The following is a 14963-nucleotide window of genomic DNA, read 5'->3' as shown; positions in this document are numbered from 1 at the left end:
ATTTTTTTCATAGACTACAGCACTCAGCTTCCTTACTTGGTCCTAACTATACTAGAACATTCTCATCTTAATCCATCCTCTAAATATTAAGCAGCAATTTCTTCCTAATATAAAATCTGATTTTGATATGCTCCTGTTTGAAGCTCCTTGTTGTGTACAAAATAAAAGACCCAAATGTAGCACTGGAATTTAAGGTAATTCATGACTTAGAACTACCATATCTTCAGTTATTCTCCAAGTATCTTGAAAATCTATTTCCAGAAAAGGACAGATATAACCATTTCATTCTCTGGATGTTTAATTATTTTTCTTCCTGGGATGCCCTCCAGTGTTGCCTTAGATATCTTCTCTCTTGATCTTCATTCCCTTCCCCAAAATGAAGAGATACAATTTGAGTTAAAGACAAAATGGAATACTCAGACACAGACTAGTAGGGAGCTTTTATATGGGAAGCAACAAAGGAAGATCAAAACTTCTCCCTGTTCCTCCTAATCTGTGTTGCAGTAAAACAACTCAGAAACTTCTACTTGGGAGATACCTCTACCCTTGGAAGGCCAAGTGGAAAGCAGGGAACAGCCTAGAGGAAAGGAGAGGTGGACAAGGAATATTCACACCTGCCTCCAATCTAGGCCTGAATACATTAGTGTCTCGAGGTTCAGGCACTCTCTAGGCTGGGCTCATTGGTATCAGAGAAGTATCCTTTGTGCCACACATACACCCTCCCCAAGGGCCTCCCAGGAACCAAGCGGAGACAGGCAATACCTTCCTTTCCTCTTTATTTTTTGCATATTTTAACATTTGCTTATACATATTTGTGGGGTACAGTGTGTTGTTTCCATACATGCATATACTGCACAATGATTCTCTTATGGTAGGTAGCATAGTTTTGTACCCGTTAGTCCAATACCTTCACTTCTCACAAGATGAACAAACAAGATATTTAAAAAGTCAAATGAATCTAACAATATAAAAATTTAGCCAGTTTTGGGAGATATTTTTGGTAAACAGAAACCATCACTAGGCAAGTATTTCTAGCCTAAGTTTCTTTAATTATAAACTACTTTTGACATATATAATTTTATTTCTTTACCTATAGAATCTCAAAATATCTTTTCCTTATTCCATGCTACTTTTCTAACCCACATAGGTGTCGTGGAAGATAGAGCAGCATTTTCCAAGTCTATTCAGAACTTGGCAGTATGTGCTCTGGCAGTGACACTTTTTTTTTTTTTTTTATATAGCCCACATGCCAATGTACATAATTTATATGAAAGTAAGCTAGATGTAAACTGTATATGTAACTTTCATTCTTTCAAATGTTATGAGAGCTTGAGGGTATAAAGAAAATAATTTCTAACAATGTGCTGCAGTGGTTATTTCTAACCTGGAATTTACTAGTTATTTTCAGTATTTCCCAGACATGTAACATTTAAGATGACCATAGCATTTTCATATACAGGTTTAGAAGTCAGTTTCTCAATCACAATTTCTTACCTGAGGGAGGCAGAATTTGTAAAGGCGAGATGTTTTTCACAGTCTGTAAATGTTCTGATTCTTGATAGTTAAATGCTAACTGGTGGTGATTTGGTGGTATTCCATATAACTGTGTGGTCTGATGAACAAGAGTAGTTTTAGCAGATGTATCTTGCACAGAGGATTGTAGCTGCTAAGACAAAGATAAATAAAGTCATCTTTCAGACATTTAACCACACAACAAGTATAACTAAGATAACGGAAACACAAGAGGCAAGAATATAATTTAATTTTACCTTTTGAATTTGTTTAAGTCACATAAACGTATGAGGTATAATTATCCTTACCTTACACATAAGGAAACTAAGGTTTAGAAAATTTGGCCATCACATAGCTTTTAAGAGGTACAGTTAGTAGAAGCCTATGATTTTAGTTACTAGTACACACAATTTACATGTATGTTATTGAACAGTGCTACTCATTTGTAAAAGATTTCCTGTGGTCCACCACAAATAAAAACTAGGCTTTTATACCAAATCTAGAGACCAATCCACTCTCTTTACCTCTTTTTCCTTACTAAATTGCAAACATAAAGGGATAAATTTAAAATTACATAATGATTGGCCCACAAGACTATCAAATTCTGATTCAGTATTTAGCTATTAAGTTAAAGCTGTAATGTAATAACAGCTAACATTTATTGAATGCTTACTATGTGTGAGGTACCAAGCTAACTCCTTAATATAGTTCTTCTTTAATTCTCACAATAATCCTATGTGATAGGTAATAATTATTTGAGAGCTCACTCCTGCCCACCAAATTAAATATTAACACTTCACACAGGTGTTCAAAGCCTTCTGTATTATATCTTTCAAGCCGTCTAAGCCCTTACAACTACCCTCAGCTGCCACATTTCTCTGAACACATCTGCTGTGCTTTTTTTTGGCCTCTCTTCATGCTATTACCTCTATTTTAAAAAAATAAGCCACTAATCTGTATGTCAATATACTAGCCATTCCTCCCATCCTTTAAAATTCATTTTTTAGCATTACCTCCTCTGTGAAGCCTGTCCCTCCTTCAGGCAGTATATATTCTTTCTTCATTTTCTAAAAAAAAATTATAACTATAGATTATAGCACTAATTATATAATCTCTCAACTGTGTGATTACATTTCTTTTCATAACTTAGAGCTCTTGCAAGACAAAGTTATTTATTGTTGTATTTCCTTAACCTAGTTAGATGTTGTTCAGTAAATTTTTTTTTTTTTTTTTGACTGGTAAGGGGATCGCAACTCTCGGCACAGTGTGTGGTCTGCACCACGCTCAGCCAGTGAGCGCACCGGCCATCCCTATATAGGATCCGAACCCATGGCTTCGGCACTACCAGTGCTGCACTCTCCCGAGTGAGCTACGGGGCCGGCCTTTGTTCAGTAAATTTACTGTAATTCTTTATTTGGGATGTACAAAGGGTAAAAAATTTTCCATGAGGATAATAACCTGAATTAGTAAAAAAGTAAAATTATTTCTATCCTTTTCAAAGCATGTCAACTGCTAATACAAACACATAAGTGCTAAAATCGATAGCTGGCAATTATAAATTATAAATGGTAGAAACCTTAACTACTATTCCCCATATATATATATATATATATATATATATATATATTTAGAAATTTTACCTTACCGTGCACTCAGTACTGTGCATAGTAGGGATATCAAAGCTGTCCCTTTATATTCAGATTCTCAAGGCTAAGCTGAAGCTTCTAGAATTTGTTCTAGTAATCTGCTTGACTTACCTAAGTTATATCTTATTAGAAAATGAGGCCGAATAGTTCTCTATTCTATCTTCTTTAGGAAAAAATTCTTTGAACATTTAGTTGATAAGATGAAAATGGTGATGTTTTTCAAGTACATCTAGTAAACAATTTTAAGGAAAGCTACTGGGCAGAGGCTGAGGAGCAGCATTGGGGCTGACGGACCAGGGACCTGGGCGAGCAGCGGCGCTGGCTGCAGGGATTCTAAAGGAAGACTTCTATTGGGTATCTGTTTAATCCGTGCAAGTGAAATTAAGGAACAATGGATGTAGAAAATGAGCAGGTACTGAATGTAAACCCCACAGATCCTGATAATTTGAACGACTCTTTTCTGGTGATGAAGAAAATGCTGGGACGGAGGAAATAATGAAATAAATGGATTTCAGCATCCTCCATTAATGAAGCTCAAATTAATGCCAAGTCAAAAAGGTGACTATGGAAAAACTCATCCTGGGATTCTGGCAGAGGCAATTCAGTCAGTGATAATGGAAGCGAAGCCTTTAGAAATGGAGTAACTGTGCCAACCAGTCTAAAGGGAAGGTTGCTAGACAGGCGATCCGGATGTGGGAAAGGAGACTCCAAAGTAAGGTGGTGCAAGAGGCAAAGGTGTCTGGGGTTCACCTGGACAGGTATATGAGGTGGAGGAGGTGGATGTGAAGGATCTTAACTATGATGATGACCAGGAGAACTGTGTGGATGAAACTCTAGTTTTGCCTTTGGATAAAGGGCATTTGAGAAAACTATAACAGCAATCATACAGAAATATTTTGAACATGGAGATAGTAATGAAGTTGCAGAAATGCTAAGAGATTTAAATCTTGGTAACATGAAAAGTGGAGTACAGTGGAGTGCTGGCAGTGTCCTTAGCATTGGAAGGAAAGGCAGGTCCTAAAGAAATGACAGCAAAGCTGCTTTCTCACCTCTCTGGGATAGTAGTGAGTACAAATGATGTGGAAAAATGACTTGATAAATTGTTGAAAGATCTACCTGAATCAGCATTGGATACTCCTAGAGCACCACAGTTGGTGGGCCAGTTTATTGCTAGAGCTACTGGAGATGGAATTTTAGGTAATGTCCATATTGATAGTTACAAAGGGACTGTATATTGTGTACAGGCTAGAGCTGCTCTGGATAAGGCTACTATGCTCCTGAGTACACTTAAATGCAGAAAACGTAAAGATAGTGTGTGGGGCCCTGGAGGCAGGTAACAGTCTGTCAATCATCTTATTAAAGAGACTGGTTTACTGCTGAAAGAGTACTTCCTCTCTGGAGACATATCTGAAGCTGAGCATTGCCGTAAGGAACTGGAAGTACCTCATTTTCACCACGAACTTGTATAGGAAGCTATTATAATGGTTTTAGAGTCAACTGGAGAAAGGACCTTTAAGATGATTTTGAATTTATTAAAATCCTCTTAGAAGTCTTCTACCATTACTGTAGACCAAATGAAGAGAGGTTATGAGAGAATTTACAATGAAATTCCGGACATTAATCTGGATGTCCCACCTTAATACTCTGTGCTTGAGCGATTAGTAGATGAATGTTTTTAGGCTGGAATAATTTCCAAATAACTCAGAGACCTTTGTCCTTCAAGGGGCAGAAAGTGTTTTGTAAGTGAAGGAGATGGAAGTTGTCTTAAGAGTTGTTAGCACAGGTTTTTTGTTGTTGGTTGTTGTTTTAAAGTGCTTGTTTTGGGTATAAAGCATTTCTGAAATTTTATACACTTACATTTAAGGAAAAAAAAATTTTTTTTTGAGGGGGTAAAGGAAGGAGAGAAAAGTAACCTCCTCTTATGTGAAATATGTATTAAGCTACCTTTTGTAAGTGCCATGTTTATGACCTAATCATTGCAAGTTTTGCATTGATGTCTGACTGCCACTCCTTTCTTTCAAATAGTGTTTTTTGTGGTAAAATTGCTGGTTTATACAAAACTTTATTTAGCGGGTAACATTAGGCTGCTGACATCCCATGTTCACTGCTGCTATTGAAATATTGCACTTTGGAAGTGAAAAAAAAAAAGGTTATTTCTTTGTCTTAAGGAATTTTTTTAAAAAGACATGTTATGAGACTTATTCATCTTTCCAGGAAACATATTGATTGGTCTTAAAGATTAGACAGTTGAGTAAATGGTGGCTGGAACATCTATTTTTCTGCAAAACTGGAAAACAAACCTGGTTCTAGAAGAATGCACAACAAAATAAAACATGTGAAACAGTGTTAAAAAAAAAAAAAAAGAATGCTACTACCATACTACTACAATTTTAAAGAATGCTGCTAACCAGTGAATTATAATATACATTTTAAATTCTACAAATAAAGACTTAACTCACCTTTACATTCTCTTTAGGAGAATCATTCTGTTTTACTCCAGTAAATTTAGGAAACATTTCTGCAAATGTATATAAATAAGTATTTCAATATGTGTCAGCTTAAAAAATTCCAAGTTACAATTTTTCCATATTAGAAATAAAGTGGTGATTCCAAGAGAATGCCTATAATACCAACCTCATATCAAGAAATTCTTATAGTCAGGTTTTTACCCTCTTTGAATTAGCCAGAATTTCTAAAGGGATACCTGCTTATAAGATATTTTCTTTTCCCATAACGGAATAAACATCAACTCACAAATTTGGATTATGTTTAGGCAAAAAAGAACTGTGTGTTACTTCAAAGTAAAGAGCTTGAATAAATGATAGTTTAAAACGGAACAAGTAGGGCTGGCCCGTGGCTCACTTGGGAGAGTGTGGTGCTTATAACACCAGGTCCACAGGTTTGGATCCCTGTATAGGGATGGCCGGTTAGCTCACTTGGGAGAGTAAGCGTGGTGCTGACAACACCAAGTCAAGGGTTAAGATCCCCTTGCCGGTCATCTTTTTAAAAGGAAAAAAAAAAAAAATGAACAAGTTACAACAGCAAAGATAATAGTGTCTTAAACAAGCAGTATCAATTAACCCAAATCATCTTTTACCAAGTAGCCATAAACATAGCCATAAAAGGCTTAATTAAAATAATTAAGAATTTACTATAAGAGAAAGGGCATGTCATTTATCTGAGAGGATATTTTATTAAAAGTAAAGCTATTTGATTTCTGTGGTACGGTCTGCTCTGCTTGCTAAGCACTATAACAAACCATCTAATTAATACTGCCTTTACTTCCAAGCTATTTGGCAGCCTCAATTATAGAGCAACAAATGTTTTTATAGTACCTCTTTTGCCTTTAGAAATACCCGTACAACTGACACTGGCAGTAGAAGTGCACATAAAAAGAGATCTCTCTCTGTCATGGTGCTAATAGGTTCCTCTTTCGTCTATCCTACAATTGATTCTAGTGCTATCCTGCCCAATCACAAGCCTAGGTCAGTGTGGTGAGACAACAAACTAATAGTTACTGCCTTGATACAGCTCTCCAAGTCAGCTTTCTTGAACCACCTGAGTGTTATTTGCTTCAGGCTCCAGGGCACCAAGGCTGGTCAACACCAAATATTATTCAAACTTAAAACACTCTAATTTTAATAATTACCTTCTGCCTCCTGAAATGCCATCAGTTTCCATTAGATATGTTACTGTTCTTTCCTCTCCTAAAATATTTGATGCTGGACATTGTTAAAATTGCTAAAAGCCACTCAACGACATGCTTTAATTTAAAAAATTCAAGTATTTAAAATGACATGAACCATCTTAATGTCACTCAGCTAAGTATTATTGTAAGTGTCGGGGGTTAGGTGGAAGAAGAAGAGAGGAGACAGACTGAAAAGATCTAGGATATAAATCCAGGTAGCTTTTACATTTAAGGGAGAAATTATATTTTCAGCTTTGAACAAAAACAATAAACCGATTTCCTTAATGTGATAATATATGCACATTTACACATCTGTCTTAATTATTTAAACATGCACATAAACTACATTATCCTACAATATAAACTTTTAAGTATAATGAAAACATGACACACCACATAGGTGTTCTGCTAAAAAATATTCAAGGACATTATCTTAATTTTCTAACACGTAAACTTAAAGCTCAGAATTATTATAAAAATCAGCACCTCAAAATCTGGAGACACTAGCAAAAGGAAACAAAGATTTTAATTTAAAAAACTCCCTCAAAACCAGGTCTAGCAAACATCAATTAAATTGAGAAAAATGACAACATGTATATTGTCACCAGTTTCTCCAGGGAACTGTGATTACATGCATACAATTGTATGCATGTATGCATGTAATCACACATCCAATTTGAATTGGATAATATGTAAACTACTAAGCAAATTCACATTATACATGTTATACAATATGTTCTAATTTCACAGCTCCCCAAAAGCTCAATATAAAACCTTTATTACAAAGTTTTCCTTTTAAACAATGTCCAAAAAATGTAATCATAGAATTAAAAAAAGAGCTGGAATCAAAGAGATTTGATTAAAGGGTTTATTTAATACCCATTACCTATCAAAGCATCTCTCCAGAGATACCAAATATTATCAGCAAGCCAATTTGGACAAAAAACCTTGAAAAGTTAAATAGAAATATCAGCATAATGCAAAAACAGAATGTGATGCCATATACAGCAGAAATAATTACTGAAGATTCTTAAATTGGAAAAATAAATCACACTTCCACTATAGAGAATAGGATATAGAAAAATGATTGTAAGTCACTACCTGATTCTGCTTCCTTATTTTATAGGAAAGAAAGCAGGTACAGAGATGGTAAATAATTTGCTCAAGCTTATCATCCAAACCATGTTTTTCTGATAAAAAGGAAGCAGTTTGTTTTTTAAATAAAAAATTCACTCCCTTTAAAGAACGTTTTGGCAATTTTCTTGAAGTATTTGGTAGTAGTAATTTCAGTCTTAAGAACAAACCAATCATAAACTACCTGTTCCTTTTATCAAGGGCATTTCAACTAGAGTTAGAAAGTGAATACAAACTAATATCAAAACAACCTAGACCAGTTGTTCTCAAACATGACAGCACATTAGAATCACCTGGAATACTTTTAACACTGTGTCTACCTGGCTCCACTGCATCTACCTGGCTCCTTTCAATTCAGATAGAATTTTTTTTTTTTTTTTTTTAAAGATGACTGGTAAGGGGATCTTAACCCTTGACTTGGTGTTGTCAGCACCACACTCCTGGTTTAGAAAATTGCATATAGCCAAGTTGTTATAAGAATCCAGGAAGACAAGTATTGAAAAATAGATTAAGAAAAAATTACTAAAGATCAATATCGCATCAGAAGAGAATTTGCCACAGAATCTTTCAGAAAAGTTTCCTCTACTAAAATTTTGAAGAAATGAAGTTATATTAATATCTCCTATCTTGGATAAGTAATCAAAAGTCTACTAAGGGCCTGCCTGTGGCTCACTTGGGAGAGTGTGGTGCTGACAACAGCAAGTCAAGGGTTAAGATCGCCTTACTGGTCATTTAAAAAAAAACAAAAAACAAAAAACAGCATGTTAAAACCAGAGCTCTGGGAATCATGACATTCAATTATAAATTTCAGTTCTAGACAAATCATAAGTAATTTTAAAGTTATAAAATCTTATTCATATTTTCAGGTTCTGATATAGCACACAGAGTTATTGTTGATGTACTTAATTTTCACAAATTATATTTTCTCAGTGTACAGCCAGCCCCATTTTCTCCAAGCTTGAAACTTTGACATACGATTTATCCTCTGTTTCTTGAGAATATCACATGCATGATTAAGAATAGTAGGTGTACTTGCCAGCCATAAAAACAAACAAACAAAAAATCAAGATATGAAAGAATAGTAGATGTTATAATTATTTTTACAATCGGTATTACTATTAATATGGTCTCATTTGCTTATTTTTCACAATTTACAGTCCTTTTATTTGTTTATAATTTTTATTGTTGCTGTTCCCAGGGAAGTAAAAACTGTTATTAACTTACACACTAGGAATTGAGAGCCTTAACAGTATTTTAGTGGGTACAACTGAAGTGAATATTCAGGACAAAACGTCCTATTGTTTCATTTACTTATCATATTAAGCAAAGATATAATTTTTTTCCCCATTAGCCTTTGAATTGGCAATTTATAACATACATAGTGTTTTTCCGATAAAGCAGTTTGAAAGTTCATAAAACAATTGAAATTTGAAAGATAAATGACAACTCACACTATCACATTAGAAGACAAATTGACCTTAGTCCTACAAACTGTACACTATCCATAATGTAGGTAAAATTGTTACTTTGATTTTAACAATAATATATTTTAAAAAACAACACCTTTTAATTGGCAAAGATGACAATTGAAAAAGATGACATTAAACAAGAATGTCAGTCATAAAATAAAAATTCAGTCCATCAGTGTTTAAGATTAGAATTCTGAGGTTGAGTAATTCTACTGGAAAGTTAGGAAAACATCAAATATATATTGCACCATTTTAAGAACATAAAGCTGATGATAAACATTCTTTCCTTCAAGCAACATATTGGAATATTGTATCAAAAACTGATAATTCATATGAAAATTAAGGTACTTTATTGAAAAACTGTATATGGTACTTTAATAGTCAAGGCATTTATTGATCAATAGTCAATATATAATTAGATAATTCAAACTAACAGTTACAATAAGAGTTTTATCCTACAAATAAAAGACAAAGTGCTCTAACTTATTAGGCCACAAATGCTTCATTAGATAAAGTTACAAATGCTAATTACAATTTAAAATACTAAATGCAACATGGATTTTTCCAGTATTGTTTTATGCTTAGAAGTCAAATATAAAGAAAATACTATATAATCAGAGCCCTAAATTAATTTTTAAATTTTCTAGTAGGATGAATTCCAAAGGTAAAAATTCTGTTTATTCTTACAAAAATGTTTACCGCTATATGCTTTAGAAATGTAAAAACAATTAGCACCATATAAATGCAAACTAAACAGGACGAAAAGTGAAATAGAATGTACTGCAAGCCAGCAGATCTTACTACCAGACTGAAGAAAGAAGGTTGTTCCTACAATGGTAAGAATTCTTGATCACAATATTCTGTGTGGAATGTTTTTTTAAAAAAGAGAACTGAATTACAGAAGATATATCTCATTTAAAATAAAGCAAATTTTAGGCACAAAAGTGCCCTATATCCTGAATTTGCCTTTTGGTCAATAATGATGGAACACCATTGCCAAGTCAGTATTTTTGAGGCAGTGATTACTTGTCACCTACATAACTGTTAATGAAAAGCACAAAGAAAACATGAATGACCTAAGCTTGATACAACTGCCAAATTATACAAGATAATATGGTACTTTAGCTTAACCGAGAATCTGAATTTAATGTACATTTTTCTATAGAGGGAAGATAATACTCTACAATGAAGAAACCAGAAAAGTAAAAACAATCTGCTTTACAGCTTCTAGGATGACTAATTTCCTCATTCAAAATGATTATTCAATTCAGAATGTACTATCAAACAGAACACACTTTGCAGTTTAGAGTGATTTGATATATCATGGAAAGTAAAGTAAAAGATGCCCTCAAATAATCTCATATTTTATTTTTAAAAAGGGAAAATCAATATTTTATTATCCGATGTTTTCTGGTATTAAGATCTGATATTATTTATTAAGAGACCATCCTATCTTTAATAGACTTATTTTCAACAGAACAAACCTACAAGGTCACATACGTATAATATGAAGTTTCATTTTACACAGTAACTCTTTTAGTGAAAATAGTAAGATTGTCTAGATGCAATTAGTTAAGTGTCATATTCAAACTATAGGTTCTGGGGAAGTAACAAATATTTCTGTGCAATATAAGTGTCAGTATTACAAGAAAAAAATTTCCCACCAGAGATACACCTAAGGGGACAGCTAACCTGATTCGGAATCACTGCTACTACTCTCAGATTCTGAGGAGCTGCTGCTGCTGCTGCTGCTGCTCCTGCTGCTGCAGCTGCTACTGCTGCTGCTGCTGCTGCTCTCACTCAACCGGGAACCACTTCCAGCGGCTTTGGATGATTGCATTTTCTCAGCTACAAAATAGGGAAACAATAAAATGCCAGTACAATTAAATAGTCACAGGAACGTTTAAAAACTGCCACCTACATTTTGTTAGACGTTTTCTAGAATTTAGCTGATTACTGATGGCTAGTAATTGCTTTTCCAACTCCTGTTTTTTCTGTGAATGAAGTTCTTCTTTGGACTTCATTATTTTCTTAGCTGTGTAATTTAGAAGGGAAAAAAGTGAGTATAACCAAAAATTAACACACATACCAGACTAGTTTCTATCAACATACAGATACATACTATGAGGTTTTAGTGGTCTTTTTCTTAGACATGCCACAACATATTTTTCTAGTTCTCTTAGTGTTGATGCTTTCAGTGTTTCAAAATCTATCTCTATCTCATCAGGATTGGAGTTTCTCAGTGAAGGCTCTCTTGATTGTATTATGTGAACTACTCGCCCAAGTTTATCTCCAGGGAGTTTGTTTATATCCAAACTTAATTTCCTTTTCTCATCATAGTTCATAGGTTTAGCATTATCATCATCTTCAAATTTCAGAGCCAAGAGCTGTTGTTTCCTTTTCTTTGGTTGACTGTAACAAAAATTAAATTTAGTCAAATTTATGATAGATGTTATTATTTTAATAAGCCATCATAAAAAGATACTTACTTGCTCTTGGACTTTTCCTTTAGTTTCATTTGCTTAAACTTTTTCCTTGGATTTTCATCTTTGCTATTAACCTTTTTTTTCTTTTCCCTTTTAGACTTTTCATTTTTTTTCTTTAGCTTACGGAAAGGTACTTGGGACAGAACCTGTAGCTGTTGATGAACAGCCTTCAGCTGATACAGGAAAAAAAAAAATCTTTAAGCATTCATGGCTCTAAATAATTAAAGAAACTAGAAAAAAATTAGGGTACTCCAAAGTCAAGAGTATCCTTTGTGAAATTCATTTCATATTACATTTCTTTCAAGTTATTTCATATTACAAATTCATTGTTTGGAGGGGAATACATTAAACTACAAACATTATCATGTGTTCAACCCCAAAACTTAAATATTCATCTAAAACCAAACCAGGAATAATTAACATTTACAGGTGGTCTTAAGTTCCAGGTGGTCTTAATTATTGATTTTTGGGGGTTGAGCTCAGAGATAGTTAGCATTTTATCACAAAAGGTAGCAAATGTTAAATAAGATCTCATCCATAAAATATCTCAGATTGTCATAAATCATTTCAATGAGAATCAACCACCCATTATAACTATGAATATTAATAACAGAATTTTTAAAAATAACAGAATTTTATGACATATAGATATTTGAGTAGAAAAGACATTAAATATGCACCAGTAAATAAACAAAACCACAGTTGCTAACTGTAGTGGATTAAATTATGTTCCCCTAAAACTCAGTGAAACTTGAATTGTGCCCTCCAAATTTTAAGTTTTAGAAACTTGGCCTCCACTGTGACTGTTAGGAGGGTGGGAAATCCTATTATGGTAATTGAAAGGTGGAGCCTTGAAAAGATGATTGGATTGTAGGACCATGCAGAAGTGAATGGATTAACAATGGTGGTCAGGGGTGAGGTTCTAAGGGCTTTAAAAGAAGAGGAGAGTCTATCTTTCTCTCTCTCTCTGCTCTCTCTGCTTCCACCATCTTGCAATGTAAGACCCCTGGGTCTCTGTCACCACCACCAGATGGACTTTGGACTTCCCAGCCTCAGAAACTGTAAGCAATAAATTTCATTTTCTTTATAATCACCCAGTTTCAAGTATTTTGTTTTAAGCAACAGGAACAGACTAATACACTAAGTGAGCTAAATACGACAGCTTTAAATCTACAAAAAGGATTTTATAATAGGTCAGCAGCTTGAAGAAAGAATATCAAAACTTGTATCAATACAATCAGCTACCTGCTTCTGAAGCTTTGCAAGATGCTGAACTCGTTCATCTTCAGAATCATCAGAAAAGTTATCTTCAGAAGAAGCCTCACTACTGCTTTCTCTACCAAGGGTTTTTGTGGTATCTGTTTTAACGTAACATACTGGCATACTCTCAACAGGTACATCAGAGATCTTTGCAAAATGCATTTCAAAAACATCCTATAACAGAAAGTTAGACTGTTAAGGTTTTCTGCATTTCTGATTTAATTCAGCAATAAACCCTTTTAACAAAAGGTACATTTCAGTGTCATATTTCAACCAGAATCCTTTTTCCCTTTCAGACACACCGGAATAAATATGAGTATAAGACTCATGCTTCTCTGCCTGCCAACCTTAGCAACTTTTCTTCATTTTTCCAGGCAAGATAAACATCTCAAGATATATAGGGGACCTTCTTTCAAGGGCCCTGTCGTTGGTGCTTCATTCTATTAACTTCCAATGGCTCAGCCTTGGAAGTCCTTGAATGTTCCCTTCAGTGGGACATGGACTATAGTCAACCCTATCTCAAGTACCTAATGTTCCCACTTTACTAAATATTTTCCCACGTTCCTCTGTATGCAGGGCAGCTTTATTAAAAGAATTGCTGCTAAAGGATGCAGTAACTCAAAAAACAACCCCCACAGTTTTAAAAGAATAATACACAAATTGTTTTGTACTACTTAGGGGTGGGGGTATTACTCTTTATCTCAAGTTATGGCTGTAAATTTTTAAACTATGTTCAGAGGAAAAGCACTTCCAGAGCACAAGTAACATTGTTGTTACTCACCTGCAGCATTCTTGCCATTGTCACTACTTCATGATCTGGAGGATTGTATTTGTAGCAATTCATGAACATTAATCTAACATCTGCAGCAAATTCATATGCATCCTTATAGTCTTGGTTGTCCATTTTTTCCTACATTAAGAAAAAATTATTAACCTAGAGACATTAAAATGAAAAAAAAAATCACAGGATTCACAAATAATATAGTTCAATTTAATTATTATTTGAGCACCTGTCTTAAGTGTTTATATTATGAAATAATTCAGACATACAGAAGAATTCAGAAAATAACAAATAACAAAAAGTGGCCCATTGGCAAATGTTAAAATTCTGCTGCATTTGTTTTATATTTTTAAGACTTTGAAAAAATCCAATGAATTTTGTTGAGTACAGATAAGGAAGGAAGGCATACCAAGTAAAGAGAACAGGAACAAAATCACAAAGGCAAAAAAACCCCACAGTGTGTTTTCAAATAATCTTGGGTAGGTAAATTTGACAGTAGGAAAGCAATGAGAAGATAATCTTCTTAAACCAACCTTGAACATTTGAATAAAAGATTTATATTAAAATTCTCCTGGGAATGAAAAGACATTAAAAATGGAATGGAAGAATAATATGAGCATGGGTTACATTTTTAGGTGGCTGCATGTAAGGTGAATAAAAGAGTGGGATGTAGAGTAGCCAGTTAGGCTGCCACTATAAACAGAAAAACAAGAAAATCCTATAGACTGCTGGGCAAAACATGTATATAGTAATGGACAATTCACAAACAAACACGAAAAGCCAATAAACAAATGCAACATGCCAGACCTCATTTGTAATTAAAGAAATGTAAAACTAAAACATGAAATATTATTTTGTACCAATCAAGTCATTGGCAATTGAGAATGGTTTCAGAGAACTAAATTAAAGTCACCATCATCTTGTCCTTGAAATCCTGTGATAGACTTCTAACCAGTCTTCACATTGCTGCTAGAGAAGACATACAAA

General features: G+C 34.1%; 1 protein-coding gene and 1 pseudogene across 3 annotated transcripts in view; one reads left to right on the top strand and one right to left on the bottom strand.

Moving 5' to 3' along the window:
- BRDT (bromodomain testis associated) overlaps positions 1–14963 on the bottom strand; it is a 49642-nt gene that overhangs the window by 23273 nt on the left and 11406 nt on the right. For all 3 annotated transcript variants that reach the window (XM_063105273.1, XM_063105271.1, XM_063105272.1), the window contains 9 exons: positions 13977–14105; positions 13181–13369; positions 11939–12108; positions 11572–11861; positions 11371–11484; positions 11142–11297; positions 5618–5676; positions 2526–2579; positions 1495–1666 (listed from right to left, as the gene is read on the bottom strand). In XM_063105273.1, the coding sequence (XP_062961343.1) occupies positions 1495–1666; positions 2526–2579; positions 5618–5676; positions 11142–11297; positions 11371–11484; positions 11572–11861; positions 11939–12108; positions 13181–13369; positions 13977–14105 (1333 nt within the window). The remainder of the gene's footprint in view (positions 1–1494; positions 1667–2525; positions 2580–5617; positions 5677–11141; positions 11298–11370; positions 11485–11571; positions 11862–11938; positions 12109–13180; positions 13370–13976; positions 14106–14963) is intronic.
- LOC134383255 (programmed cell death protein 4-like) lies at positions 3550–4936 on the top strand (annotated as a pseudogene).

The sequence above is a fragment of the Cynocephalus volans genome, chromosome 8 (genome assembly GCF_027409185.1).
Source record: "Cynocephalus volans isolate mCynVol1 chromosome 8, mCynVol1.pri, whole genome shotgun sequence".
Lineage (NCBI taxonomy): Eukaryota > Metazoa > Chordata > Mammalia > Dermoptera > Cynocephalidae > Cynocephalus > Cynocephalus volans.
This window is presented reverse-complemented; position numbering and strand designations above follow the sequence as displayed.